The sequence below is a fragment of the Chlamydomonas reinhardtii genome, chromosome 15 (genome assembly GCF_000002595.2).
Source record: "Chlamydomonas reinhardtii strain CC-503 cw92 mt+ chromosome 15, whole genome shotgun sequence".
Taxonomy (NCBI): domain Eukaryota; kingdom Viridiplantae; phylum Chlorophyta; class Chlorophyceae; order Chlamydomonadales; family Chlamydomonadaceae; genus Chlamydomonas; species Chlamydomonas reinhardtii.
The window spans coordinates 167,915-194,671 of record NC_057018.1 but is presented as its reverse complement, the minus strand read 5'-3'; the positions used below and the strand labels follow the sequence as shown (position 1 = coordinate 194,671).

Here is a 26,757-nt window from a genome sequence, read left to right as displayed (position 1 = left end):
CAAACTTCGGCAGAGAAAAAGGTTTCAATTGCGATGAAGGCAAGCTTCTATGATTGGCTGTCGCTCTTTCCAAGGCGACTGATTCCTAACAACGCATGCTTTATATTCTGCAGCACAGCAAGGACTCGCTGAGCTCCCTGTTTTAGTGAACAGGTCAAGGGCTTCAGCGCCGAATTTGCGGCCCGCCTACAAGCTCGACACAAATGAGAGTGTTATAAGATGAAATTGGGCCGGGCCTCGCAGGAGGCAGGCTGCTCAGCGGTGGCGGCAGAGTCCGCAACATCGCGGAATGCCTTTGACCAGCGGCCAGCAGCGCGAGCTCGGCACCGCGTGGTGGCGTCAGCATGTGCTCCAGAAACCGCTGGCCGACTGGACGGGCGGCGAGGCATTATGTCGTCGGCGTGGCTGCCGCCGATGCCACCCCGTGGCGGAACGACTCTGGCGGCGGAACGCGCGTCCGCGGCCACAAGCCTGGCGCGCACCCCCCTGTGCCGCCTCAACAGCCCCGCCAGCGGGGGCTGGTGCCCGGCAGCTTCCCACCAGCTTCCGCTGCCCGCGTCAGCGCCCGCCGCGGCCGCTGCTGCTGCGGGAAACGGCCATGGCACAGCGCCCCTAGGCGACCACGTCACCAGCCCCAGCGGCAACGCCCTCGCCACCACCAGCGCCGCCAGGGCTGCGCACAGGTCAGCCACAGCCACAGCCGCTGCCGCCGCCGCCGCCGCCGCCGCCGCCACCGCCGCCGCCGCCGCCGCCGCCACCGCCGCCGCCGCCGCTGCCGCCGCCGGGGTGGTGGTGGTCCGTGAGCTTGAACAGCCCATCGAGCTGCTACCCGCCGCCACCGCCACCCTTGCCAGCGGACGCCGTCGCGCCGCTCCTGCCGCGGCTCTCGCCGCCGCTGTCACAGGCGCCGCTGCCGAACCCGCTGCTGACACGTCGCCGGGCTCAGAACCGTTATCCACGTCAGCAACAGCACTGACGGGCCGTTCGGGCGCCGTGCAGTTCACGGTGTCCTACGTGGTGTTCGCCAGCCCGGGCTCGGGCTCGGGCTGGGGCTCGGGCGCCGCGCCACAACTGGTTCTGGAGGGCCGCGACGGCGGCGGCGGGACGCACCGCTGCGCCCTCACGCCGCCGCCGCTCGCAACGCAACCGCCGCCGCCACTCGCAACGCCGCCGCCGCCGCCGCCGCCGCTCGAGCGGAAGTCCGATCCCGGGGGCAGTGGCGGTGGGGATGGCGGCAGTGGGGACGGCGGCGGTGGAGGCGCCGTGGGCGCGCAGGGGGACAGGCAGCAGCCGCAGCCGCTGCCCGGGGCGGCCCCGCCCGCCGTCGACACCGACGCCGGCGCCGGGAATGGTTGGCGGCAGGGTTTCGCGGCTGCTGCAGTTGCGGTGGCGGCGGTAGGAGCGGCACCCGGCCCCCCTACCGGTGCTGGGCCTTTGAAGCCCAGGCCGCGCCGCCGGAGCGCCTCAGCGACAGTGACAGCGACGGTATCGCCGGCAGCACCGCCTGCGCAGCCTGCGCCGTCTTCACAGCCGCCTCAGTCGCCAGCGGCACTGCCGCCGCTGCCGGTGTTTCCCCTGCCTCTGCGCTCACCGCGGGCTGGCGCCGCCTCCGCCTCCGCCTCCGCCTCGGAGGGAGGAGACAGCCCTGGGCTGCAGGCGCAGTCTTCGAAGGCGCCGCTGCAGCTGCGGCGGCCGTCTGCGCCGCCCGCTGCTCGCCTGCTGGCGTGCTTCACGCCCACCACACTCGTGCGCCGGTGAGGGGCTTGGGCTGGGAGGGGAGGGTGCTTTATGCGAATCCTGGAGAAACGAGGGGCTTGAAATTGGGGGCGGCGGCGTCCAGGGCGCTCCCAAACGAGGGGCGCTTATGGGGAAGGTCCCAAATCAGGGGGCTTATGGGGGGCTCCCAAACAGGGGGGGGTGGGGGCTATGGGGGTGCCACTTGGCTGCAGCCGGCAGTCTCACACGGGAGTGTGCCATGGTGTTGGGCGCAGGGGGGCGCAGGCGTGCTGTCGCCGGGCGGCGTGAGGGCTGTGTGTGTTCAATGCATGCGCGCCAAGGCCAAGCGTGAATGCGCTGAACAGCGACAGGAAAGCGCAAGGGAAAAGGACGAAGGAAATGTGCATGTGTGGAACGGCGATTGCATGTGCGGTGGCAGCGGCGGTCACAGCCCGGGACATCAAGGCTGCTCGACCTCACTGTGCCCTCGCCCTCGCATTCGTCTGTTGGAACAGGAGCGGCGGCCTCCGCTACGCCCCACACGGCGCCCGCCAGCAGCCCGCGCTGCCGCCGCCGCCGCTACAGCCACTACAGCCGCTACAGCCGCTACTGACCCCGCAGCAGGGTCAGCGGCAGCGGTTGCCGCGCTGGGCGCAGCTCCTGCAGGGGATCGGGCATCAGCAACCGCCACAACCGCCACCACCACCACAACCACCACTACCACCACAACCGCCACCACCACCGCCAGCAACCGGTCAACCCAACCGCTCCACGCCTGCCCCAACCCAGCCACCACCAAATTCAAACCCAAACCCGGATCCAGCACAGGCACCGCATCGGAGGAGCGGGCCTGGCAGCAGCCGCGGTTCGGCGCCTACGGCCTCCGCATCGCGCCCAGCCCCAGCCGCTGCCCCGGCCCCGGCCTCGGGCGCTGGACCCTGGGGGCGCCGAACCACAGCCAAGGCGGGGTCCCCGGTGACGAGGCCGCCAAGCGCCGCGCTGCCCCGTCTGCCCCGACCGGTGCCTGGACAAGACCTGGGCCTCACGAGGGGGCTACACAGCCTGCGGGGAGGTGACGGCGGCGGAGGTGGCGGCGGCGGCGTTGGTGGTGGTGGTGACGACGACCTCATGTCGCGCTTCCGGCCCACCCTGGCGGTGAGCCGCGGCGCGCGCGTGGACGGCGGGGGGCCGGTTGGGTTTGGTCCCGGTGTCGATGGTGACAGGTCGGAGGCAGGGGCGGCGGGGGCACGACCAGCGGCGGCGGCGTCCGGCGCAGCGGCGCTGGCGGCGGCGCTGGCCGCCGCGGCGTCGGCAGGGCAGCGGGGCCCGGCGGCGGCGGCGGCTGATGCGAGGGCGGGTGGCGGCGGCCGGGCTGGCGCAGGGGCTGGGGGCACGTGGCGACAGCAGCGCCCCGCCGGCAGGCCTTTGACTGCGGCGGCGTTGGATTCGGCACCGGCGTCAGCGCTGAGGGCGGCGGCGGTGGTCCGGGACATGGAGGCACACTGGAGCGACGGCGAATATGACATGGGTGCGGCGGCGGCGGGTGGTGGTGGTGGTGATGCTGCTGCTGCTGCTGCTGCAGGCAGTGGCGGTGGCGGGCAGGAGTCGCGGCAGCGCGCCTCTCCGCTGCTGCTGCTCGGGGTAAGTGGCGGCCTGCTTGCCTGAGCGGCGGAAGGGTTGCGCTCTCTCTCTCTTAAGGCCGGTTTGTGGGTCCCGCGTCAGTGGTCATGCGTGCAGATTGTGAAGTGAACGAGGGACCGGATCTACGTTTGCACTGGGTGTTGTCGTGTACGGTATAGTGGGTGCGGTGCCATCCAGCTTGCTTGCTGTGCTTTACTCCGCGGCTTAACCAATCAGTTCCCTCTCTTTCCGACGCTGCTGCTGCCCCCGCCCCTTTCCTGCTGCTCTCAGTTCCTACGCGCGGCGGCGCCCGACCCGCTGGGGCTGCTGCCGGGGGCGCACCGCGCGCCGCCGCTGCCGCCGCCCACCACTACCACCACCACCACCACCACCACGTCTGCACCGGCGCCAGCCGCCGCCGCCGCCGCCGCTGCAGCGGCCGCTGCGGCGCCGGCCCCGGCCCGGCCTGTGGCAGGCCCAGCCCAGGGCAGCAGGACCGGGCGGCCGGGTCGGGCACAGCCCTGGCCCACCGCACCACCAACTGCACCTGCTGAAGCATCCGCTGAAGCATCCGCTGAAGCATCCGCGGAAGCATCCGCTGAAGCATGCGCTGAAGCATCCGTGGAAGCATCCGCTGAAGCATGCGCTGAAGCATCCGTGGAAGCATCCGCAGCTGCTGCTACTGCATTAGATGCATCGGAGCCCGCGCCACGCACGCTGGAGCAGCGGCTGTGGGCCGCCTCCAGCCTTGAACAAGTTTGGGCCCTGCTTGCACAGCAGCAGCAGCAGCCGTTGGCGGCCACAGGAGAGGCCACAGCAGCCGACGGCTCTCCTGCCGCTGCTGCGGCGGCATCCGGAGCCTCCAATGCGGCGTCCGCGACGGCGGCGGCAGCGGCTGCGGCGTCCGCGACGGCTGTGGCTGCGGCATGTGACGCCTCAGCGGCAGCGGCGGCGGCAGCAGTGGCGGCTGCGGGGGCAGCAGCGGCAGCAGCAGCGGCGGCTGCAGCGTCCGCGACGGCTGTGGGGGACGAGCTGCGGGAGCTGCTTGCGGGCTGCGGGGCGGTGGTGGCGCTGCTGCAGCGGGGGCAGCACGACGCCGCCGGAGGAGGAGGGGTGGAGGCGGGGAGGGCCGGGCGCTGGGCGGAGGGCAGCAGCAGTAGCAGTAGCGGTAGCGGCAGTAGCAGTAGCGGTAGCAGGAGCGGCAGTAGCGGTAGCAGCAGTAGCAGTAGCGGGGGAGGTGCCAGGCTGCCCTGGCGGGTGTCGGCGCGAGGTGTGGCGGTGCATCAGCACCCCAGCGCTATGGACGTCCGGGCGCAGCAGCAGCAGCAGCAGCAGCAGCAGCCGCAGGGGCAGGAGAAGCAAGGTCCCCGGCAGGGGCCACATCAGGCACTGGGTCCAGGGCCGCGGCGGGGCGGTCCCAGCGCCGGCGCGGTGCAAGTGGCGGGCGGGGAGGCGCAGGAGGAGGAGGAGGAGGAGGAGGAGGAGGAGGAGGAGCAGCAGGAGGAGCGGCAGTGGGCACGAGGCCGGCGGGCGCGGGAGGAGGAGGCGCTGGGGCGGCGGCTGGTGGGCCGGCTGGCACGTCGTGTGCTGGCAGCCGTGGCGGCGGCAGTGGCGGCTCGCGCCGCGCGCAGTAGTCTCAGTCGTAGTCTCAGCAGTAGCAGGAGCAGGAGCAGTGGCAGTGGCAGTAGCAGAGTTAGCCACGGCGCATCCGCCCAGCCAGCAAGCCATGGTGCAGGCCCGGCCGCCGACCGACGTGGGGCTGCCGTGCCGGCGTCAGACCCGTGGGCCTGTGGGACCCTGGGCCGCTTGCCGCTGCTGGCGCCGGCCGAGGCGGAGGCGGTGCTGGCGGCGGTGTGGGTGTTTAGCCATCTGGCAGACCAGCACGACACCCTGGAGCTGGGGGCGGGGGAGCCGGGGGTGGGGAAGCCGGGTGAGATGGAGGGGCTGGGGGTGGAGGGGCTGGGGGTAGGTGCGAGGCAGCTGCACGTCACCACGGCCGCTGCCCGTGCCGCCACGGCAGCGGCGGCGGCGGCGGCGAGGGCGCCGGTGCCGGGCTCAGTAGCAGACAAGGCAGGCGGCGACGGTGCGGCGGCAGTAGCTGCAGCACAGGCGGCGGCAGAGGCGGCGGCAGTAGCAGCAGAGGCGGCGGCAGTAGCTGTTGCCAAGCAGGCGCCTTTCCGTGACGTCATGTGCGAGCTGTGGCGCCTGCTGCTGCTGCAGGCGACCGCGCCAGCGCGCAGCCCCGACCCGTTGTCAAGCGGTGGCCTGACAGCTCGGGCCGGCGCCGGCGGGGCACACCGCGAGCCCCACCGCTGGGAGGGAGGCGCCGCTGGCGGAGGCGGTGGGGAGGCGGTGCCGCGGCAGTGGCTGCTGTGGGCGCTGTGGGCGGCGCGGCGGGCGGTGCCGGACGCCGTGCCACCGCTGCTGGCGGTGCTGGCGTCAGAGCCCGTATCGCCGCCGCCGCCGCAGCAGCAGCTGCGGGGGCGGGAGCGGGAGTGGGAGCGGGGGCGGGGGCGGGGGCGGGTGCAGGAGGAGGGGGTTGTGGGGAGCTGGCGGCCAGCCGGCGGCGGGCTGGCGGCCGGGAGCGGCGGCGCTGGTGATGATGATTCATCGGTGGCGGGGCTGGCACGGCTGCCGGCGTGGCAGCTGGCGTCTGTGCTGTGGGCGTGTGGCAGGTGCGCGCGTGTTGGGTGGGGAGAGGGTGTGCGCATGAAATGGTTTCGGGTTTCTTGGAGGTTTCGGCTGATGATGGCGGTGACGCTGTTTACGGGAGATGATCATGTGTTTGTTCGGTGGTAAAAGCTGCACGCTGTGCTGTGCAGGCACGCTGAATGGAGCGCGGCGCGCGCGGCAGAGGCTGGGTTTTCCTCTAATGCTCCTGACCGTGCCTCCGATGATGATGAGGAGGAGGAGGACGATGACGACACCTACGGCGTAGCAGCTGTGGGCCGTTCGGGGGGCCAGCAGCGGCAGCAGCAACTGCAGCAGCAGCAACAGCAGCAGCAGCAGGAGGCTTCCGAGCTGCTGGTGTTGCGTGTGGCCGCGGAGGCAGCACGACTCATCGCCGCCGGCTTGGAGCCAGCAGCCCAGCCGCCGCCGCCGCCAGGCACCAACCATCCGCATCAAACCCAACACCACCACCACAAGCACCCGCACCAGCTGCTGCTGGCGACGCCGGACGTGCTCGTGGCGCTGCGTGCCGGCCTGGCAGTAGCACAGCAGGCCACGGCAGTAGCACAGGCCGCGGCGCCCCTCGGCTCCCCTACCATGCATCCGCAACATCAACAGCAGCAGCTGCAGTCGGCCTACAGCACGGCTCGGCTGGCGGTGCAGCTGACCAACAGCAGTAGCCGCAGCAGCGGTAGCAGCAGTAGCAGCAGCAATAGCAGCAGCAGTAGCAGCAGCAGTAGCAGTAGCTGCCGGCGGCGCCTGCTGGGCTCGCTGCTGGAGTGTGTGGAGGGACTGGCCGCACACCCCCGCGCCGGCCTCAACGACATAACCGCCGCCCTCCACGTGCTGGCAGAGCTGCGGCTGCTGCTGCCGTACGTGGCGCCGGCGGCGGCGGTGGCGGCTGACGCTGGCGGCGGCGCCGGTGGCGGCGGTGAGGCAGGCCCGGCAGGCCCGGCGTCGGAACCGGTCGCAAGGACCGCAGGCGGTGGCACGGGTTCACTGAGGCTGGAGGAGCAGCAGCAGCAGCACGAGCAGCAGGAGTTGGAGCAGCAGCCCAATGAGCAGGAACTGGAGGCGGGCTGGCAGCGCGCGCTGCGGGCGGCGGAGCGGGCGGTGCTGCGGCTGGTGGCGGGGCTGGAGGCGGACGCGGCGGCGGCGCTGTTGGCGGTGCCGGGGCTGGCAAGCCAGGGCGTGGCGCCAGCGCGGGGCTGGTACCGCCGTGTGCTACAGCGGCGGCGGCCGCGGAGCAAGGGGCGGGCAGCTACAGCCGGTGCTACAGCCGGTGCTACGGCCGGCGTGCGGCGGTGGCAGCAGCACCCGCTACCATTCCGGCTGCGGCTGCTGTACGGGTTGCACCGTGCCGAGGAGGACGGAGCAGTGCTACTGCCGCCGCCGCCGCCGTCCTCGTCGTCGTCTGCAGCAGGCATGGGGGCGGAGGCGGCGGCGGCTGTAGCAGCAGCAGAGGGGACCGGTGCGGGCTTCACGCCACTGGAACTTCCAGGCGACTACGCCGGCAGTAGCAGCGGTGCTGGCAGTAGCAGCGGCAGCACTGGCGCTGCTGGCGGCTGGCGGCCCCACAGTCTGGAGCTACAGCTCTTGGAGCAGCAGCGCCTCCTGGGCGGTGGCAGTAGCAGCGGTGCCGGCAGTAGCAGCGGCGCCAGCAGTAGCAGCGGCGCTCCTGTACGGCAGCACGGCACCACGTGCCTGCTGGCGCTGCTGGGCGTGCTGGGCGCCGTCACGGCCGCATCCAAGCGCGCCGTCGCGGCCTCGACGACCGCCGCCGCCGCCGCTGCCACCAGCTCTACCAGCTCTACCCGCTCCACCACCCACCCAGCCTCCCAGCCCCAGCCCCACCTCCGTCACCGGCACCCCGCAACAGACCCGGTGCAGACGCTGCCGCGGCCGCTGGCGCCGCGCCCCGCCACCGTCCGCGCCGCCCTCAACTCTCTGGCGCTGCGCTGGCTGCGCCGCGGCGCGCCCTCCGCCGAGGTGGCGGCGCTGGTGGGGCTGCTGTACGGCCTGCGCTGGCGGCCGCGCTCCGCCGTGGCAGTGCTGGTGAGCGCCTGGCGGCCGTGGGTGCTGCTGGCGCCACACGAGCTGGGCGATGGTGCGCTGGCGGGCATGGCCCAGGCGCTGGCGGTGCTCACCAGCCACCAGCGCGCGGTGCGGGCGAGGGCGAGGGCGCGGGTCCGGGTCCGGGCGGGGGCAGCCGGCCGGCAGGGGTACCGGGAGCAGGGGAGCGGGAAGGGGAGCGGGAAGGGCAGTGGCGGGTTGTGGGCTGCCAACGTGCCGTGGCCCAAGCTGAGGGCCTTCTGGGCTGCGCTGCTGCGACTGGCAATGGTGCGGATGGCCGCCGCCGCCGCCGTGGGCCGGCCGCCCGTGGCTCTGTCCTCGTTCCCGTCCGCTCCCGCGTCCGCGTCCACGACCTCCACTGCAAGATCCGCCGCTTCCGGTGCCGCCGCCACAGCCGCCGCTGCTACTAGAGCGGGGGTAGCGGCAGGGGCGGGCGCGGTGGCTGGAGCGGCGGCGTTGGCGGGGGTGGCGAGGGAGGCTGTGCCGCCTCTCAGCGCCGCGTGTCTGGTGCGGCTGATGTGGAGCAGTGCCCGGCAGGGCGCGCGCCGCCGGGCCTTCATGTCCGCCGCCTGCGCCGCCCTGACACCGCTGCTGCTGGCGGCGGCGGCGGGGCAGGCGGCTCCGCAGGCGGCGCCGCCGGGGCTGCTGCACCCTGGCACCCGTCAGCAGCGGCACGGCGCATTACCTGGACAATGGGAGACGAACGGCGTGGGGCGTGGTGGCACCGGTGGAGGCGGCGGTGGAGGTGCGGGCGGCGGAGCTGGGGGCGGCGGGGGCGGTGCGGTGGGCGGTTGGCGGCTGGGGCCGCGGGAGGTGGGCTGGGTGGCCTGGTCGGTGGGCCACCCGCGTTATGATGACCCCGGGGTGGCGGCGGCGCTGGCGGCGCTACTGCGGCGCTGGCTGGCGGCGGGCAGGGCGCAGGAGCAGCAGCTGCAGCAGGCGCAGGAGCAGCGGCAGCGGCTGCAGCAGCAGTATTCCCAGCAGCAGTACTCGCAGCAGCACCAGCAGCAGCAGGGACAGCAGCAGCAGCAGGCGGGCCGCCGGCCGGCGGCGCAGCAGGCCGCCGCCTCTGTTGGCGGTACGGCCGTGAACTGGTGCGTGCGTTTGGGAGGGTGGGGAACTGGGGTTTCAGGGCGTGTCAGTTAGGCTTGCCCTCGCCCCGCCGGCTCCCACGCTTATCAAACCGCCCCCGGCCACGCCACCGCCACACCACCCCCAACCCCTCGCCACCCCGACGCCTCGCCCCTCCTGACTACAACCCGCTTTCCCCTTAATGAATCAAAAATGCAACCCAACCCCCTTGTCCCCACAGGACCGCCGCCGCACGTGTGGCCTGGGCACTGCTGCGCCTGGGCCGCCTGCCCTCCGCCGCCGCCTCCCCCGAACTGTGGGAGCTCCTGCTGGCGCAGCTGCTGCCGGCGCTGCAGCGGGCAGAGGCGGCGGCGCAGGCGGAGCGGCGGCGGGCCTGGCAGCGGCGGGCGGCGGCGCAGGCGCGGGGTGCGGGGCTGGAAGGAGGGGAGGAGGGTGAGGAGGAGGAGCGGGGGGTGACGGCGCCGCTGGTGAGCCCGCGCGCGCTTGTGGCGCTGCTGTGGGAGGTGCATGAGCAGCAGCGGCAGGAGCAGCGGCAGCAGCAGGCGCAGCAGGCGCAGGGTTGGGGCCAGGGACACAAGCAGCCTCAGCCTCAGCAGCAGCAGCAGCAGGTCAGGGCGCTGCACCAGACACCGTCATCGCGCTCCTCCAGCGGGCAGCAGCAGCCTAACGCGGAGCAGCTACAGCTACAGCCGCCGCCGCCGCCGCCTCAGCCGCGGCTGCTACAGCCGCGAGGCGGCGCCGCGCCCGCCACTCCGGCGTGGGCCGCTTCCGCCGCCGCCGCCCCTGCCCCCTCCTCACTTCCCGCAACACTGCGCCCCTCTTCACCACCGCCACCACCAGCTCCCCGCCCAGCCTCGTCCACTCCTCCGCCCACCCCTGCTCCGCCCACCACTCCTCCGCCCACCCCTGCGCCGCCGCCGCCGCCGCCGCTGTTGGCGTACGAGTTCCTGGCGCGCGGCGGGTCGGACTGGCTGGCTCGCCACACGGCCCACCTGCCGCCGGCCGCGCTGCTGCAGCTGCTGCAGGTGAGGGGGGGGGGGGTTACATTCGTGTTTACCGTACTTAAGAAGTGAAGGGGAGGGTCATGTGCCTGGGTCCAATGAAAAGGGGGTGGGCGTGAACGCGCGGGCGGCGTGTGTTGGATCCGGGGGAGGGAGGGGTGGGAAACAGCACGCATGTATGTTTTGGCTCGTGGGTGTTTTTTGGCACGGGGTAGCTGGGGCGCAGGGTGTGCCCTCGACCTCGCGGTCCCGGCGCTGTGCCGCACGCCACGGAGCCTCTGAGCCACTGCGCCGCTGCGCCACTGGGCATATGATGACGGCGCCGCATCACTCTCACGCCCTGCCACCGCGCCCCACAGATCATCGCTGACGGCGCCGCCAATGGCAGTAGCAGCAGCAGCACTGCCAGCGGCAGTAGCAGCAGCAGCACCAGCACCAGCACCAGCGGCGCCGGCAGTAGCAGCAGCACCAGCGGGCCAGCAGCGGTCCGGCGCTGCGGTCGCTTCCTGTCGGCGTTTGGGAGGCTGGTGGAGCAGCGGCCGCGCTGGCTGCTGCGGCGGCCGGAGCAGGCGGCGGCGGTGCTGGCGGCTTACCGGGTGTTGGGGCTGTGGCCGGTGGGTCAGGTGGAGGAGCTGGCGGCGCGCCTGAGGCAGCTGCAGGCGCGGGAGGAGGAGGGCGAGGAGGGGGAGGGGGATTACATTCATGAATCATGATTAGCTAAGAAAATGGAGGAGGGGGGAGGAGGGGGAGGGGGGCACGGCATGGACCTACGGTGATGGGAGACATGGAGGCGCTATGGTACGGTAGTTGAGTCAATGAGGGCTGGCGGTGATTTGCGTGCATGTGTGTGCAAGGTTGCAGTGGTGAGGGCGCAGTCGTGACTCTCTTGACGCGGTGTGTTGGTGCAAGGTCACGCCCGGGTGAACGAGGTGAGCTTGAGGTGCTGGTGGTGGGTGGGTGGGGGGCAGGGGGGGGGCACGGGCATGGCCCCGCGCCCTTGCATGGGGCTGTCCGTGCGGTGTGTGCACGCACGGACGTTGCACTCGCGCACGTGTGGCTGTTGTGTGATTCTTATGCCTGGGCCCCGCGGTGTTTTGGCGAGTGTGATGTGAGATTGTGTTGTTTGTGGGCCTCTAGTTCTCGTGTACAGACGCTTGGTCATTATGTATTTCCCCGGCGCACAGCCGCCTGTTCTCGGTAAATGGGTTTACCCAAGTACCGTACCGGTACTTACATGCGGGACTCGCCGTTCGGGCCCGCAGCCAAGTAACGAAGGGACAGATGCGCCAAAAGGAGTCCAGTGCGTGATCGCTGAAGCAGCCCGAAACCCACGACGGCACAGGATGCACAGCATTGCTGCCGTACAGAACAGCAGTACTGCCGCACAAGACAGAGCTACTGCCGTGTAGGACAGCACTACTGCCGCACAGGATAATGTCGCATTCATACAGGACAGCGCTTGCAACACCAGGTTTGAGATGCGCTAAACAATGGCCGACTCAAGGGGGGGTAGGAAACAAAGTGCCAGACCCCATGCCCTGAAATCCCCCGGGACTACTACGGAAATCCCCCGGGACTACTCTACTCCCGCCCCCCCCCCCCTGGCCGACTGGCTGACTCGCCGACTGGTGTCCTGCGCTGCCGTGCAATCGCTAGTCGAGCAACCTGCTGTGGCAGTGGTCCCCGCCAGGCTGCAGCTCTCCCTCAAGCGCGATGTACGATACAGTAGGCTGCTGCCGCACGGTAACGCTGGGGGAGTTGGGGCGTTCGCGCTGCTGTCCTGCCGCTGCGGCTGCCGTACAGCCTGTGCTGCGTGCGCCGGCCGTGCTCCCTCTTGACAGTCGTGAGCCGGGGTACTGCTGCACACTGCTGCTACTGCTGGCGTCGCAGCAGGCTGCTGCTGGTGATGTGGCCGCTAGGGCGAGCTGCCATTCAGATGTTCACAGCTACGCTTTGTACACTCCGGAGGGAGAACGTACCGAGGGTGGCGCACGGTAATGTTGTTACATCGCGTCAGGGGTCTCTTGCCAACAGACCGCCCTGCCCGCGGCCGCAGACCAGCGGCAATTCAACGGTGTTTTGCAATCCTATGTGTGTTTTGCAATCCAGTGTGTGCACCACCACACAGACTCGTCTCATCACATCATGTTCTCGTCCGGCGTCCCCAGTACGGTAAGTAAAATGTGCCGGCGCGCCAAAGGCAAGTGGCCATTTGTGCCACCTCTCCATATTATAGCAACCGTCTTCCTGCTCGAGCACCAGGCGCCTTGGGTGGGACCGACCGCGCAACAGGCGCGGACAGCAAACACCGCAACCGCAGGTGCATTCCAAGCAGCACGTGTAACCACACGAATACGGTCTCGGTGCAAACCAAGTAGATCTATGGGCTTTGGGCTTTGAAGAAGCCTCTTGCGAGTCAGGCGCGTAGGTCGCAGCCCGCTCTCGCCGCCATGCCTGTCCTACGAATGCCGGGCCGCTCCACTCCGCTCCTCTCTCTTCCTCTCTTGATAAACTGGACAGGCACGCAAAGTCACGGCCACTTAGGAGCTCTCCCCTTCAAAATAACCGAACAGCAGGGCTCGAAAGTCGCAACAGCAGTCAATGACGTAAACGTAAACGCAAACGGCGGGGGCGGGATGGAGGGGCGCGCGAGCCGCCCCGCGCAGCCTCTGCACTGCACTGTGTATCAGACGCCAAATCAGGCGGCCAAAAATAAGTCAGTTCGGAGGCCACAGTGCAGTCCACTAACGCGGGCGCTCCTGCGGACGCGCTCCCTCCATGCTCCGCCTTCTGCTCACAAGCAAACGCCCCCACGCCCACCACTCAGACGACGCGTTTCAAGACCACCCCACCGCCAGACCCCACTCGTCAACAGCAGCCAACGCCGCCTCACCACCACCCACGCGTACCGCGCGTGCGTTTGAGTCCGCCAGTTCTCCATTCGCATAGCCATAATTCCCCACGGCCGCCGCCGCTCCCTTGCGTGCGCATTTCGGTCGTGCCTCCCACGCCGCACAGTACAATCGCTGTAATAACTCTTATGCCAGCAAAGACACCTGGTGCAATGCCTAGTGCTCACCACGCGCCTTGTGCCGCCGCCCATCAATACTATGACAGTAGGAAGCCGCAGTCAGCCTCCTTGCCCTGGCCTCCTTGCCATCACCTCCGCAAACAGTTGTGTCGCTTGCTGGAGCACCACCTGACGCCGCCGCCGCTAGCCACCTAGCAACACGAACCTGTACACCCCCCACACACACACACACACACACAAACAGACCGCACCCTGCCCTCTCGTGTGTCGCCACGGCATAGCTTCAGCATGCGTGCCCCTCCGAGGAACAACTTCGCGCAACGCACACCTTGCCTTTGCCATTCTGTAAGCATGGCCGGCCCAAAACTTGCAACACTTCGATGCCAGCCCCAAAAGCCATGTGCGCCGCTCTTGCAAAGCCCGAGTCATTCATGCTATTGCGGGCTACACATCCGCATGCTTAAAAAAAGATGCTCGCTCAAGCCCGAGCACACACACGCACACAGGCACACGCATACACAGCACGAGGGGGGCCGTCCAAACATTGCATTTCGCACACTATTCGTGTCCCCTACCTCGTGCTTTCTAACGTGAGGGGGAGCGCTCCTGCCCCCATCTCCTTGCACGCAGCGCACACCACATGCACCTCATCCTCCGGTCAGAGAGGCCCCTCTCCTCCGCAGTCCACACCAATGCGCCGGCCGGCAGCGGAGAGCCGCTGCAAAAAGCCCCTCGGGGTTGAGTTTCGCCTCCTCGTAAAAAGGAAACCGGTTCAAAAGGGTACCGGTTCAATGCACGTGCTAGCCGGCTTCGGCTCAATCTCCCCGGCCACGGTTTGCTTGCTTGCCTTCCGGCCCGCTGCTGCGCTAGCACCCGTGCAATGCCCAACCCGCTCGCGCGATCCCCATGCGCGTCAAGCGGCCGCATCCTCCGCCTCGTCCTCCTCCTCCGTTCCTTGTCCGCCGTCCAAACATTCTTCGAGGCTTTCGCAACCAGATCCGCCACCGGATAGTCATCACACTAAAGGGCCTCGAACAGCATGCAAACCAGTGCCCAGGCATTTCTGTTGTCAAAACCAAATTCGGAAACACGCCGCACTCACCTCAAAGCGTGCAATAACCGTATGCACACGCACAGCGTGCGCACACGCACCATCTCCAACATTCGAACTTGTAGGGCACAAGCCATTGCTATGCTTTGCAACTGGAACCATCGAGCAATTCAATAGACACAGCTCCCCCAGACCCCCAGTCATACTCGCCCAATGTGTGTCATCGTGGGCTGCAAACACCAAACCCGAGTCCCCGTCCTTTTTGTTTTTCATCCGGTACACTGCGTAGCGTGGTGTGCAAAACGCATATTCGCAAGGAGAACCTCCCAAACAAAAACTTGCCGTACTAAACACGTTTGCTTTTACCAAACATCGTGCCCCGAAAAGATTTTAGAAAAAAGAGAGGAATCTTGACTGTGTGTGACTGACGCGCCCGCTACCGGGCCCGTTTTGCACCGCAACGTATCCACAGCAACCGGATTTTGTAGGTATTCAAACAACCCTAACCGCGAAGCCAGGCGCCTCATCAAAAGCGCGCCCCTAGCTTTAAGAGTCACCGCGCAGCAAAATGGAATCCACCACTACGCTAACTAGTCAGCAGCCCAGCACAAACAAGCAGCAAAAGCAACCTGAAGGGGTCCATCCAGCTCCAGAGGAGTGCAAAAGAAGCAACCAATGTGCCATGTACGTTTGATTGGTGTCGGGTGTGGGTGTACGGCAGGGGGAACTGCACCACCGGCATCCTCTTGCGGGGCGGGGGCGTCACACCGTGTCAGCGGGGAGTTCTGGCGTGCCGTACCCCATTGACGGCAGTACGCCGAAAACACGCCGCACGCCGCAACCAAAACGCAACGCCGACGCGACTTGAAAAATGTTACGTGCCCGTCTCCGACTCAGGACTACTACAGCCTCTCCAAAACCGCAACCAAGTGCTTCAGAAACATCAAGCCAAAACTCAATATCTTGTAACAGATTTGCCTCGGGAAACCCCTGAGCATGTGGCCTCCCCGCGCCACACCTCTCTGCCTGCCCCGCGGCCACCCACGGTACGGCACTCCCGGGCTTTATGAGTCAGTTGTTGCAGTTGCTGCCTAGCTAGTGCGGGGGTTCAACGAGATGCATGAAAGGGGCGCATCATGAAAGCGGCCCGCCGTGTGACACACACTACTCCGCGGCGACGCGGTGCGTGCGCGCGCACGTGCGGGCCGGCCTCCCTCACTCGCTTTTCGTGCACCTCGCTCTCTCTCTCTCTCGCTCCAGCCTTTCCCGCACTCCCCTGCCCTCCGCTCCCTCGCGCCGCCTCTCACAGCTCCGCTCACAGCCGTCCCCCTCTCACACTTTTCTCCTCCGTTCCTCGCACTCTCACTCGTCGCAGTAGTCGCTGTCCGGGTCGGGCATCGGGATGTCGTCAAAGTACGACTCGTCGTACAAACCGCCGTGATGCTGGTGCACGTGCTCGTCCATCATCTGCTCGTCCACGTGGCCCGCCGCCGCGCCGCCGCCGCGCTGGGTGGCTAGGAACGAGGCGAGCTCGTCCTGTGACACGCACCGCCGTTGTGGGTGGCCGTGGTGGCGGGCCGCAAGGGGGAGTGTCAGCAGCAGTGTCGACAAGGCAGGCATGCAGGCTACTGCCCTGTGATTGCGTATTGAGGGCTAAGTACAGACGGCGCAGCTTCGCCCGTCTGTCAACCGGGCCCGGGCACACAACCCAGATACACAGCACAAACACGCTCGCTCACGCTCACCTTCTTCACGAAGCGCCCCTTGATGCGCGGCCGCTTGTCCGCGTTGATCTTTCGCAGCTGGTACCTGTGAGTGAGTGAGTGAGTGAGTGAGCGTGTGTGCGAGTCGGCATGTCACTGCGTGTTTGCGTCAGCACGTGTGGGACATGTGGGAAGCCGGCATGTGCATGCGAGGCACGCGTCAGGTCAGTGGGTGGGGGAGGCAGTAGCGGCAAACAAGGTGGCGCATGGCGGTGATATCAGGGCGTGTGGTAAACACAGGCAGATACCGCACGGTACCCCACGGCCACGCCACGCGCGTTTGTGCTTTTTTTCGCTTGCCGGCATAGGAGCGCCCCAGAAGACCTCCAGGACCCACGGCCACACCCGCCATCACGCCCCCCAACCTCTGGCCCATTCAGCCCTGATCCCCTCAAGACTCAGCTTCCAACTTCTGAATTAGCCCAGCCCAAAGTAGCCCCTGGACTCAGCCCCAACCCCTGGACCCAGCCCAAACCTCTCCCTCGGACCCCCCACCTGATCTTCTTGGAGTAGTGCCGCCGCGCCTTCTTCTGGCGGTACCGCTCCAGGCACTCCGCCCGCGTGCGCAAGTGGCCCGTGGTGCCCAGGCCGCTCAGGCCCCCCGCGCCCGCCGCCAGGCCCGCGGCCGCCGCCGCCGCCGCCGCCGCCGCGGCCTGCGCGCGCGTCTGAAGCCGGAAGCCGTCGCCGCCGCCTCCGGCGGCGGCCGCGGTGGCTGCCGTTGCGGCGTCGTCCTCCTCCTCATCCAAGCCGTCGCCGTACCCCTCATCCTGACCTTCGCCCTGCTGCTGCTGCTGCTGCTGCTGCTGCTGCGGCGACGGGTACAGGTGCGCGTGCGGGTACTCGCCAAATTGCTGCTGCGGCGGCTGTAGCTGCTCCGGCTCCTCCTCCTTGATGGTCTGGGTCGGCTGTAGCTGTGGCTGTAGCAGCTGCTGCTGGAACGCGGCCGCCACGTGTTGCGCCGCCGCCGCCGCCGCGGCCTCTGAGACCCCCTGCTGCTGCTGGTGGTGGTGGTGGTACGGGTTTTGTTGGTGGTGCTGGGGGCAGGGCGACCAGGAGTCGCAGTGGGGCTGCGGGGCGTCACCGGCCACCGGCTCCTGCTTCACCATCACCACCTGCTGCTGCTGCGGTTCGTCGGCAGCGGCACTGGTTTCTGCACAGGGGCACAGCGAGGGCAGCGAGAGGGTGATAAGGGTCAGCGCTGGAGCGGGCAGGCTGGCAGGCAAGTGGCGTTTGGGGGAAGGGGGCGGCTGCAGGACTCGACAGAGCTTTACCGCTCGCCCTTCAGAACTTGTCAAAGCAGGCGTCAGGCAACTGCCGGTAAGCCGCAGACGTGGCCCACTCCATCCATGTGTTTCACACACCCAGCCCCTCCGAGCCACCGGGCCCATTCCCCTTTACGCCGCCCCACACTGCAACGGCACGAACCCCCAGCACGGCAATCCCCGCTCTAAGTGCATTGGGCTTGGTTTAGTTCGGGCTGGTATTTACAACCCCCCTCCCCCCCAGCGGTGTGAACACCCTAACCCTCCCCAGACCCACCAGTCCAGGCAAGACACGCACCTGAAGTCGCCGGCTGCGGCGGCGGCGCCGCCAGCGGTGTGGGCATCATGCCCGGCATGGTCGCCATGTACACCTCATGCTGCTGCTGCTGCTGCCGCCCGGCGGCGGCGGCGGCGTTGACCGTGGCCGCAGCGTTGACCGCCGCCGCCACCGCCGCAGAGGCCGCCGCCGCCGCAGCGGCGGCGGACGCAGCGCAGCCCGGGTTGGGCATGAAGGGCAGGAGCGAGGGCATGGGCGGCAGCGGCGGCAGGGCGCCGCCGGCGGCAGCGCCGCCGCCGCTCGTGGCCGTGGAAGACACGGCGCCGGCTGGGCTGCCGGCGGCGCCGCTGTGTAGCGGGCTGCCCTTGTACTCGGGCACGACGCCCGCCTCGCTGCCGCCAGGGCTCGGCGGCGGAACAGGCGCGCCGCCACCGGCGGCGGCCGCCGCCGCCGCCGCCATGGCGGCAGCGGCCGTGGCGTGGGAGTCCGGGCTATCCACCGCGCCCGACGTCACCGGGCCCGCGGCGGCGGCGGCCGCCGCCGCCGGCTGCTCCCCAGACTGGCCGCTGGCGGCGGCTGCGCCGCTCAGGCCGCTGACCGCCTCTCCTCCCGAGGGCGCGGCCGCCGCTGCCGCTGCGGCGGCCGCCGCCGCCTGCGGCACCACCTGCGCTCCCTCACTGCTGGTGGTGGTGGCGGTGGAGGCGGCCGGCACCGCCTGCGCCGCCGCCGCGGACATGGACGGCACGGCGCCCGGCAGCGGCACGGGCGGCATGAGCAGCATGGTGTGCAGGGACGGAAGCCCCAGGAAGCTGAAGGCGGTGGGCGGGCCGGCCATGCCCATGCCCATCCCCATGCAGGCTGCGCCGGGGAAACCGGGGAAGCAGGCCGCCGGAGGGAAGCCGGGGAACGCCATGGGAGGCGCGGGAGGGGGGGTGGGCGCGGGGGCCGGCGGCGGCGGCTGGGGCGCGGCGGACATGAAGGTCAGCCCCATCTCCGCCGGCGTGAACAGGTTGGTGAAGAGGTTGGGCTGCGGAGGGGAGGGGGAAGCGAGGGTGTCAGGTGGGAGGCAGTCAATCCCGTCATATAGCGGAGGAGGATCCGCCCAGCACTGAGTCTCCTTTCCTCCTCCTACTGCTACCCAGTGGTTGCGCTGTCTCCCACCAGCTCTGCCAGCCGAAGCAGTGCCTGCCGCACGCAGCGGCCCCGGCCCTTTACGTCCCCGCCCATACAATCCCACTTGCAGCTACAGCTACACACACACACACACACACACACACGTCCACACACACACGCCACCTCCCCCGCACGCACGCACCTGCGAGGCCAGCGGCGCGGGCGGCGCGGGCTTGAGCCGCGCCTCCCAGTGCGACAGGTCCAGCTGGAAGCCGGCCAGCGGGTCAGACGCCGCCAGGCCCTCCCCCGCCAGCTCCCCCTGCAGCTGCTGCTGCTGCGGGTCCGCCAGGTCAGACTCCTCAGGCTCCTCCTGCAGGTCCGACATGACCGCCATGCCGTCTGCTGAATCTTCTAGCCCGCAGCTCGGCCGGCTGCGGTGCTGCAGTTGTTTGTGCTGGTGCTGGAACAGCTGGGCAGCTGCCAGCAGCTGCTTGGGCACGTCGTCGGAGAAGAACGCGGAGCCGCCCTCCCAGGCGCTGTTTGTACGTGTGTGTGTGGGAGGGGGGGGGGAGGCGTGTGCGTGTGGGGATGCGGGGGAAGGGGGAGGGGGGAAGCGGAGGGGGAAGGTCAGCGCGGGTGTCGGCGAGGAGGGGCGGGGAGGACAGGGGCGGGGAGGACAGGGCTGGATGCAAGGTTAATGCCGGTGAGGCGGGCTGGGCTGAGTGTGAGGAGTGAAGAGGGAGGTGGGCGGGGTCGGAGGGCGGGGGTAAAAGGGGGAAGATGGCGGTCGTGCAAGGGGCGGTGGGGCCAGCGGGGCCGGTGGCGGGCTGGCGGCGGTTACTGGGCGCGCTGAGGCGACCAGCGCGACCGCGCTGCTGCGCTCTTCGCTAGAGGAACATAGGTAGTTTGAGTCACATACGTGTGGAGAGCGGGTGGTGTGGGAGGGAGGGAAGCCGCGGGCTGAGAGGGCCGGAGAACCACCGGGCTGCCAGGCAGGCAACAGCGTGACGTGGGAGACGCGCGGTCATACACCCGGCGAGTGCCCGCCACACCTCGCTCGCCCGCTGCGCGGATCTCTTGAAAGCATTTTGTCTTTGAACCCGATGCCAAGGACATTGCGCACCTTAGGACGCCGGTGGGGTCAAGGTTAAGGTGCATGGTTGCTTGCATTCTGGGCCGGCTGCACCGCGAGGCCCAGTACGGAGGATTGAAGGCTTCAAAGATGTAGGCACCTGTTTGAGGTTGCCAGGCGGCGCGGGAGAAGCCCGGTTAGGTCTTCCAGAGATAACCAAACTGCGCAGAATTGCGATAAAGAGGAACTCGGAGGTCCTCAAAACGTCCGCCGCCTGACACCAGCGCATACTCCAGGTCCTAAGCGTGATGTTGCGCCACAGAACCAAGCATTCAGCGAACGTCTGGCGTTGCCGAATGTTCAGGGGAAGGCCGCGTGCACAAGTGCAGCCCCGGCCCGCAGATCGACGCAATTGGCTTACCTTGATGCTTATAAAGCCCTTTGGACTTAGCGCTAGGCGTCGGAAGAGCGATCTCAGGGGAGTCGGAACAGAATTGCTCCACGCCGCCGGCCGTTCGGGCGCTATGCTATGGTTTCGTCTGCAAGAGAAACCCCAGCATATAAGGGGGGTCCTGAAAGGTGGAATTTTAATAGCGGATGCAGTCGCGGGAGCAAAACTTGCAGGCTTGCTGGGGGCGACCCGGGATTGGACGTACGCGAAGATATTAGGACGCGCGACTCCCCCGGTCCTCCCTTCGCCCCGCTGCTGTTCCAGGCATGCTTGGAACCGTGTTTAGCACACTCGCATCTCATTCGCGGGGCTTTTCCCTCAGCAGAAAGCCCAGAAGCCCAAAAAGCGTCGTTCGCTCCTCACCCCTACGGGTGTTTTTTACTATTGGATAGAGACTCGAAGTTTAAATTGCCTCGTACAAAAGGATCTAGGTGAGGGGACGTTTTGTGAGGGTGCGCTTTTCCTTGCGGTCGTTCGCGCGACCATTCGTTTGCTCGAAGCGAGCGCAAGCAATTGGCTTCATGTCATATGCGCTATCAGTAGCGCTGCTTTTCGGCGCCTGGGGCGCGCCGCAGCAGGGCCCCGCTTGCGCGCACCAGGCACTTCGCGTGTGGCTCCGAAGAAAGCGGGTTTCGGCGCTGGCGCCCCGCTGGCGCCCGGCGGCGTGGCCTATGCCACAACTCTCCGCGTCCCAGCCCCGCCCCCCGGCCCCCCCCCCTTCGACCCCCCCCCCACCCGGACCCACGACCACCACCCCCACCCGGACCCAGGGATACTCCCGCTCACCCGCTGTAGGGGTTGCGAATATGACCGCAACGCCAAACTACCGTTGTCGAGTCCGTGCTCGCATCCTGGATGCACTGCTGAATTCTTAGTACAAGCAAGAGCAGAAAGTAAGAGCAGAGGGCTGCATATGCAACACAGCGGTGAACTTGTGTGTTGCCCCTGTTGCGTGTGTGTGTGGTGTGTGTGGTTACAAGGTGTTGCACCCGCAATTACTTGATGACCCCCAGCCTCCACCCCTCCTGCAGCCATGCGCACACGCCAGCACCACGCCAGCACCACGAATGCTCACGCTCAAACACCAGCACGCAACGGTGCCGAGCAGGACCCGCGCCTCCAACGGCTCCCATGCTGCCGCCTTCGCGGTCGCATGCAGGGGTGGGGGGCGGATCGGCACTTGCAGATTGCATTGGTTACAAGAGGGACCTGCTGAGTCTACAAGGTGCGCCGGTGCGTACTCATGCACCCCGGCGCCACCCACAAGGCGGGCAGGGCGGCAGCCAGGGTCATCCGGGGCTCGGGGACGCTGACTCAGTCCATGCATCGCGTCCCCGCTGCAGTCAGGTTGCGTTGTACAGGAGCGGAAAGGGAGGCTGCGTGGGAAGCGTGCGCCTGCACGTGCTTCTCAGCCGCCTGGGCGTGCAATCTCACTCCGTCGAACCCATGCCATCTCATCCCGTGAGAAAGGTAGTGCCGCGGCCTGCAAAGCTCTTCGGGGAGGGGACCAAGGAGGCCGAGGAGGCGGCTGGAAGCACGGGGCACTGCGCATTGCTGCGAAGCAGGAGCCGAGCAGGAGCAGGAGCCGGAGCTCCACCGTCCGGTGTCGAGTTTGAGATGCCCAAACCCTTGAGCAGGCACGGCAGGCTAAAATGAGGAGGCCAGAGTGCTGCATCTGCGCTCGTTACAGCGCCCAGCTCGTTGCCCATTGCCGTCGGACAACGCAGCGTTTCAATCGTTTGGCTGGCCGGAAAACCAAGCATCAGAGATTGAGAGCACCGCAAGCCACAAGCAGCCACTCACGCAAGCAGCGTCGTAACAAGTCCGCAGTCGCACACCGGGCGCCGTCAAGTCACGAACGCCTCAACTCTTGCAGTCCTGCTGGTCGGGCCCATGTATGCAACTAGGTGCAACGCATTGAAGGCTCCCGACAGCATCAACGGCTAAATCTCGTGAAACGCCTGCTCACGCTGATAGGAGTACTCGTTGAGTTCGAAGCATTGTACCACCCACCCACGCACCACCACGGCGCTGGCAGCACACGTGGCATGTCCGGACCCCCTTATCGTGTCCCGTTCTCATCGCGTGTGGCGTGTTTGCATTGTTTCATACACGCGAAATGCTGTGTAGCAGCCAAAGCGTCCAACGCCCTCGAAGCCACCACCACACACACGAACACACACGCGGCAGGGATGGGCGCCGGGCGCAGCACCCTGTCCGCCCCAAAAACGAATCCTCCACTCGTCTCCACAATGTGACGATTCCAGGGCCTTATTTTAATTTCCTCAACTGAGATCCCCTTTCGAGCTAGATCTTGTCATACGCTCCCATCTCCACCGCGGTTGTGGCGGGTCCGCCCGCCGCCAGGCCCGGCGGCGGGTGCGCCACGTCGGTGTGCTTCTCGTACTTGGTGGCAGCCGGTGTGAAGCAGCCGCCGCCGGCCGTGGCCGCGCCCTCCACGGCCCGCACCTGCGCCGCCGGCGGCAGCAGCAGCAGCAGCAGCAGCAGCAGCAGCAGCAGCGGCAGCAGCAGCAGCGGCGGGGGATTGTTTACATTCATAATGAAGCAAGCAGAAGCGGAGTTTTAGCCTCGGACGGTGATGAACGTATGATGCGGTTGAGGTGCCGGGCGGTGGCAGCAGTAGCGGATGACACACGCCTGAAGACATCTCTCCTCACCCAAGCCCGCATCCAGTCGCAGGCCTCCAAGCAACCCCCATGCAACCCCATGCAGCTGCAGTTCTCCTTACGCGCGACTGTTTCCTTCCGGGATTGGTTAAACGTTAACCCCATGCAACCCCCATGCACAGTGCGCCAAAGCCAAGCCCGGCCCGGCGGGGCCATCCCAGCCGCATCATGACTCACACCTTTTGCAGCGCCCAGACGGCCAGGCCCAGCGCCGCCACCGACAGCACGCACGCCAGCACCAGCGCCGCCACCGCAATGTCGTACGCCAGAGACGCCTTGTCCCAGGTGGTGCGGACCGCCTCCGCGGCCTGTTGGGGTGGTTGGTTAGGGCGGTTGGTCAGGGTGGTTGGGGTGGTTAGGGGGTATATGGTTGGTAGTTGGGGCGGTTATATGTGGATGGTTGGGAGTGGAGGTCGGTGGTGGGTTGGCGGTGCAGGGCAGTGGTGGAGGGAGGCGAGGGTGGCGGCGGGTGGTGAAGCAGTGCACGTGAGGGCGTGAGGGTTTGTGGGGAGGAGAAGCGGCACCGGTGCACTCACACAGCACAACACATACACACGCATCGCTCTTTAACACAACGCAAACGTGTGTGCCTCCTCCGACGCATGCCACCCTACGCTTCCGTGAAACCACCCACCACCCACTCCTGACCCCCATCCCTCAGGCCGCCTGGCTCGCTCGTGCCTCGCTCACCGCCTGGTACGCGGTGCCGCTGAGGTCGCCGGCGGAGCTGCTGTCGCTGCTGCTGGCGGCGAACACGGCGGCGTCGCTGGCGGGCAGCGCCGAGTCCGCCAGCGGCGGCAGGCGGCTCAGCACCAACGCGGGGGAGGTGGTGGCGGGCTGCGGGAGGGAGGCAGGGAGGCAGGGGAGGGAGGGCGGGAGGGAGGCAGGGAGGGAGAGTGTTGGTGGGAAGGATGGGGTCGGGATTGTGTGCAGCAGACATCAGGTAGGGACTGGCGGGTGGAAGCGGGCATCAGAATGGGCACGCGAATGCCATAGACACACACACACCTCCCCGGGCGATCCGGCCGAACCCGCGCCTTGCCATTTCGTTTCCCTAGGGCCGCATCCGCCCGCCACCGCCCAAACCACTCCAGACCGCCCCAAACCCCTCCCCTCCAGACCACAACCCCGCAAACATCACTTCAGACCCTCTTCCCCTCCCCCCAGCCACCACGCCGCCACCCGCCGCCACCATGCCACCACCACCTGCTGCCCCCACACCACACCTGGCTCGCGTTCGCAGCGGCGCTCGACGCCGCCACTGCCCACTTGCCGCCGTCCGCCGCCGCCGTCTGCACCGCCGCCAGCGCCGCCGCCGCCAGCCGCCGCGCCGCCGGGCCCAGGCCTGCAAAGGCGGGGCCCAGGCCTCCGCTGATGCGCGCCGCCAGGTCTCCGCTGAGGCCGTACACCAGCAGGCCGCGAGCCGCCTCGCCCGCCGCGCCAAAGTGCACCAGGTCGGCGGGCGCGACGTAAAAGTCCAGGCTGCGGTTGGGCAGTTGGGAGGTTGAAGTTGGGCGGTTGGGTGGTTGGTTGCGCGGTTGGTCGGGCGGTTGAAGTTGGATGTGGTTGCGGTTGCGGTTATGGTCATGGTTATGGTTGTGTGCCGTGGGAAAGCCTCGCGTGTCGTGTGATGGGAGCTCCAACACCCCACCCCACCCCACCCCACCCCACCCCACCCCACCCGTCTATCTGACACGTGCCCTGCCGTGAAGCGCTTGCACACCACCCCATCCGGGCGGGGCCCCTGCCGAAATCAACTTTTACCCCCCCCCCATCCCCGCCCCCCCCATTAGTTTGGGCTGGTATTTGCAGGCCCCCCGCATTCTCCATACACGCCACCCCACACACAGACACCCACACCCACCCACACCCACACCCACACACACATGCACACAGACGCACCGGAAGATGGGGTACACGTCAGTGGTGGGCTTCACGCCCAGCGGGCGGGCGGTGAAGTTAGACCAGTCGCCGTCGACCGCCGCCGGCACACCCAGGCTGCCGGCAGGAGCGGCGGCCAGGATCTCGTCAAAGGCGGCGGAGTAGGCGGCCGCGACGGCGCCGCCGCAGCCGGAGGCGGGGCAGGTGGCGGCGTCACGGATGGTGCCGGTCTGTGTGGTGCGTGGGGCGTGTGTGTGGGGTGTGTGTGTGTGGGGGGGGGGGGCGTGTGTGTGGGGTGTGTGTGGGGTGTGTGTGGGGTGTGTGTGGGTGTGTGGGTAAGGGTGGGTTAGAAACAGAAACCGTGCATGCAAAGGTGCCAGGAAGGTGACACGAGGACTGAGGAGAGAGGACAGGTGGGCGGTGCCAGCCACGGCAAATGACGGCCCTGCACCCTGCACCCAGGCCCGCACCCACACCTAAGCCGCTTGAGTCTGACCTGGTTGGGGCGGACGAATGTGTTGCTGTGGGAGGATCAGCGCCGCCGCAGGCAGCAGCAGCAGCAGCAGGGCACGAGGGGCGAACGGGAGGAAGGCATTTGTCAGCGACACAAACACAAAACACACACGGCGGCACACGGCGGCACACGGCGGCAGGAGCCGCCCCCAACTTCACCCCATCCGCCTCAACCCCCACCCCCAAGGACTCGGCGAGCTCGGGCACGTGGCCCCACCATCCCTATTCCCATCGCCTTCACCTCTCGCACACCTCCCACCATCCCACCCAACCTCTGCACTTATTGACCTTCAGCAAGTAGGTAAAAGTGCTCGCCCCGACGTGCCATGGATCCGTTTCTTACATTTCAGTGCTGATCGCTACACTTCAAAACACACTACCTCACCTGATCGCTAACACTTCAATACACTCACACCCTCGCCCTCCTGACTGCTACACTCGCTAATACCAACACACTGCTACTGCTAGCCCTCACCTGACGAGGCTGGGCAGGGCCGCGGCATGCACGCCCGACAGCACCGGCGCCGCCGCCAGCTCGCTTGCCGCCACAAAGCCCAGGCCGCTGTACAGCGCGCCCGCCGCCACCTGCATGATTGGGGCAGAGAGCGCGTGTGTTTGTGTATTGTTAAAGGGCAAACGGAATATAAAGCGCAAGGAAAGTAAATGTGTGTGTATGGGAGGTGTGTACGGTGTGTGTGTAATGTGTGTTGGCGTGATATGGTTTGGAATGGGACGTGGAATTCGGGCGGCGCGGCCGCGGAGGGCCAAAGGGAAGAGGTAGCCAACACAAACGCAACAACCCACTCATCAGCGACCCCAACCCAACCCACCCCACAACCACATCCTGAGCTCTACCCCCTCCCGCCTCCCCCAACTCCCCTCGCTATACCCCTGGACGTCGGCAGTTCCAAATTTCACACACACACAAACCGCTCACATTAACGGTTAACCCCCTCCCAAGCCCCCCCGGTTCGATTAAGTTTGGGCTGGTATCTACAATCTTACCACCCCACATTTTACACCTGAGCTCTAGAAACCCCTCCAGCCCCCCGTACCCCACCCCCACCCCTCCTCCTCGCAACAACAACAACCACGCACCTCATCGACGACAGCGGCGTTGTCCACCACACCCGCCGTGGGGATGGCCAGCCCCCCCGCCGCCGCCGCCGCCGCCCCGCCGCAGCCGGCGCCCACCAGGGCCGGGTCTGACAGGTAGGCCAGCACGGCGCGTGCGTCCGTGTCGTCGGGTCCGGCGGTGATGAGGCGGATGGGGTTGCCGGGCAGGGTCAGGCCGGGGTTGTCGTCCTGTGGTTGTGTTAAAGAGCACAAGGAAACATAGCGCAGTGGTTGTGTGTGTGTGTGTGTGTGTGTGTGTGTGTGTGTGTGTGTGTGTGTGTGTGTGTGTGTGTGTGTGTGTGTGTGTGTGTGTGTGTGTGTGTGTGTGTGTGTGTGTGTGTGTGTGTGTGTGTGTGTGTGTGTGTGTG

The 26,757-nt window shown here is 67.6% G+C and overlaps 3 protein-coding genes across 3 annotated transcripts in view; 1 reads left to right on the top strand and 2 right to left on the bottom strand.

Moving 5' to 3' along the window:
• Positions 1-89: 89 nt before the first annotated feature.
• Positions 90-11,455, top strand: CHLRE_15g635150v5 (uncharacterized protein). The gene is made up of 6 exons (XM_043070506.1): positions 90-1,754; positions 2,232-3,357; positions 3,628-6,011; positions 6,159-9,173; positions 9,392-10,196; positions 10,532-11,455. Exons 1-6 carry the CDS (start codon positions 220-222, stop codon positions 10,883-10,885), a joined length of 9,219 nt encoding a protein of 3,072 aa, XP_042916364.1. The 5' UTR covers positions 90-219; the 3' UTR covers positions 10,886-11,455.
• Positions 11,456-14,447: 2,992 nt separating this feature from the next.
• Positions 14,448-20,289, bottom strand: CHLRE_15g635100v5 (uncharacterized protein). The gene is made up of 7 exons (XM_043070505.1): positions 20,163-20,289; positions 19,793-19,901; positions 18,872-19,205; positions 17,578-18,583; positions 16,513-17,167; positions 16,000-16,063; positions 14,448-15,790 (listed from the first exon to the last, which is right to left on the bottom strand). Exons 2-7 carry the CDS (start codon positions 19,825-19,827, stop codon positions 15,617-15,619), a joined length of 2,268 nt encoding a protein of 755 aa, XP_042916363.1. The 5' UTR covers positions 19,828-19,901; positions 20,163-20,289; the 3' UTR covers positions 14,448-15,616.
• A 1,087-nt stretch (positions 20,290-21,376) lies between these two features.
• The window catches only part of CHLRE_15g635067v5 (uncharacterized protein), a 13,600-nt gene continuing 8,219 nt past the window's right edge, over positions 21,377-26,757 (bottom strand). The window contains exons 14-21 of the mRNA XM_043070504.1: positions 26,372-26,578; positions 25,749-25,858; positions 25,257-25,281; positions 24,782-24,990; positions 24,106-24,361; positions 23,570-23,716; positions 23,059-23,187; positions 21,377-22,661 (exon numbers count right to left, since the gene is read on the bottom strand). Of these exons, the coding sequence (XP_042916362.1) occupies positions 22,500-22,661; positions 23,059-23,187; positions 23,570-23,716; positions 24,106-24,361; positions 24,782-24,990; positions 25,257-25,281; positions 25,749-25,858; positions 26,372-26,578 (1,245 nt within the window). The 3' untranslated portion in view covers positions 21,377-22,499. The remainder of the gene's footprint in view (positions 22,662-23,058; positions 23,188-23,569; positions 23,717-24,105; positions 24,362-24,781; positions 24,991-25,256; positions 25,282-25,748; positions 25,859-26,371; positions 26,579-26,757) is intronic.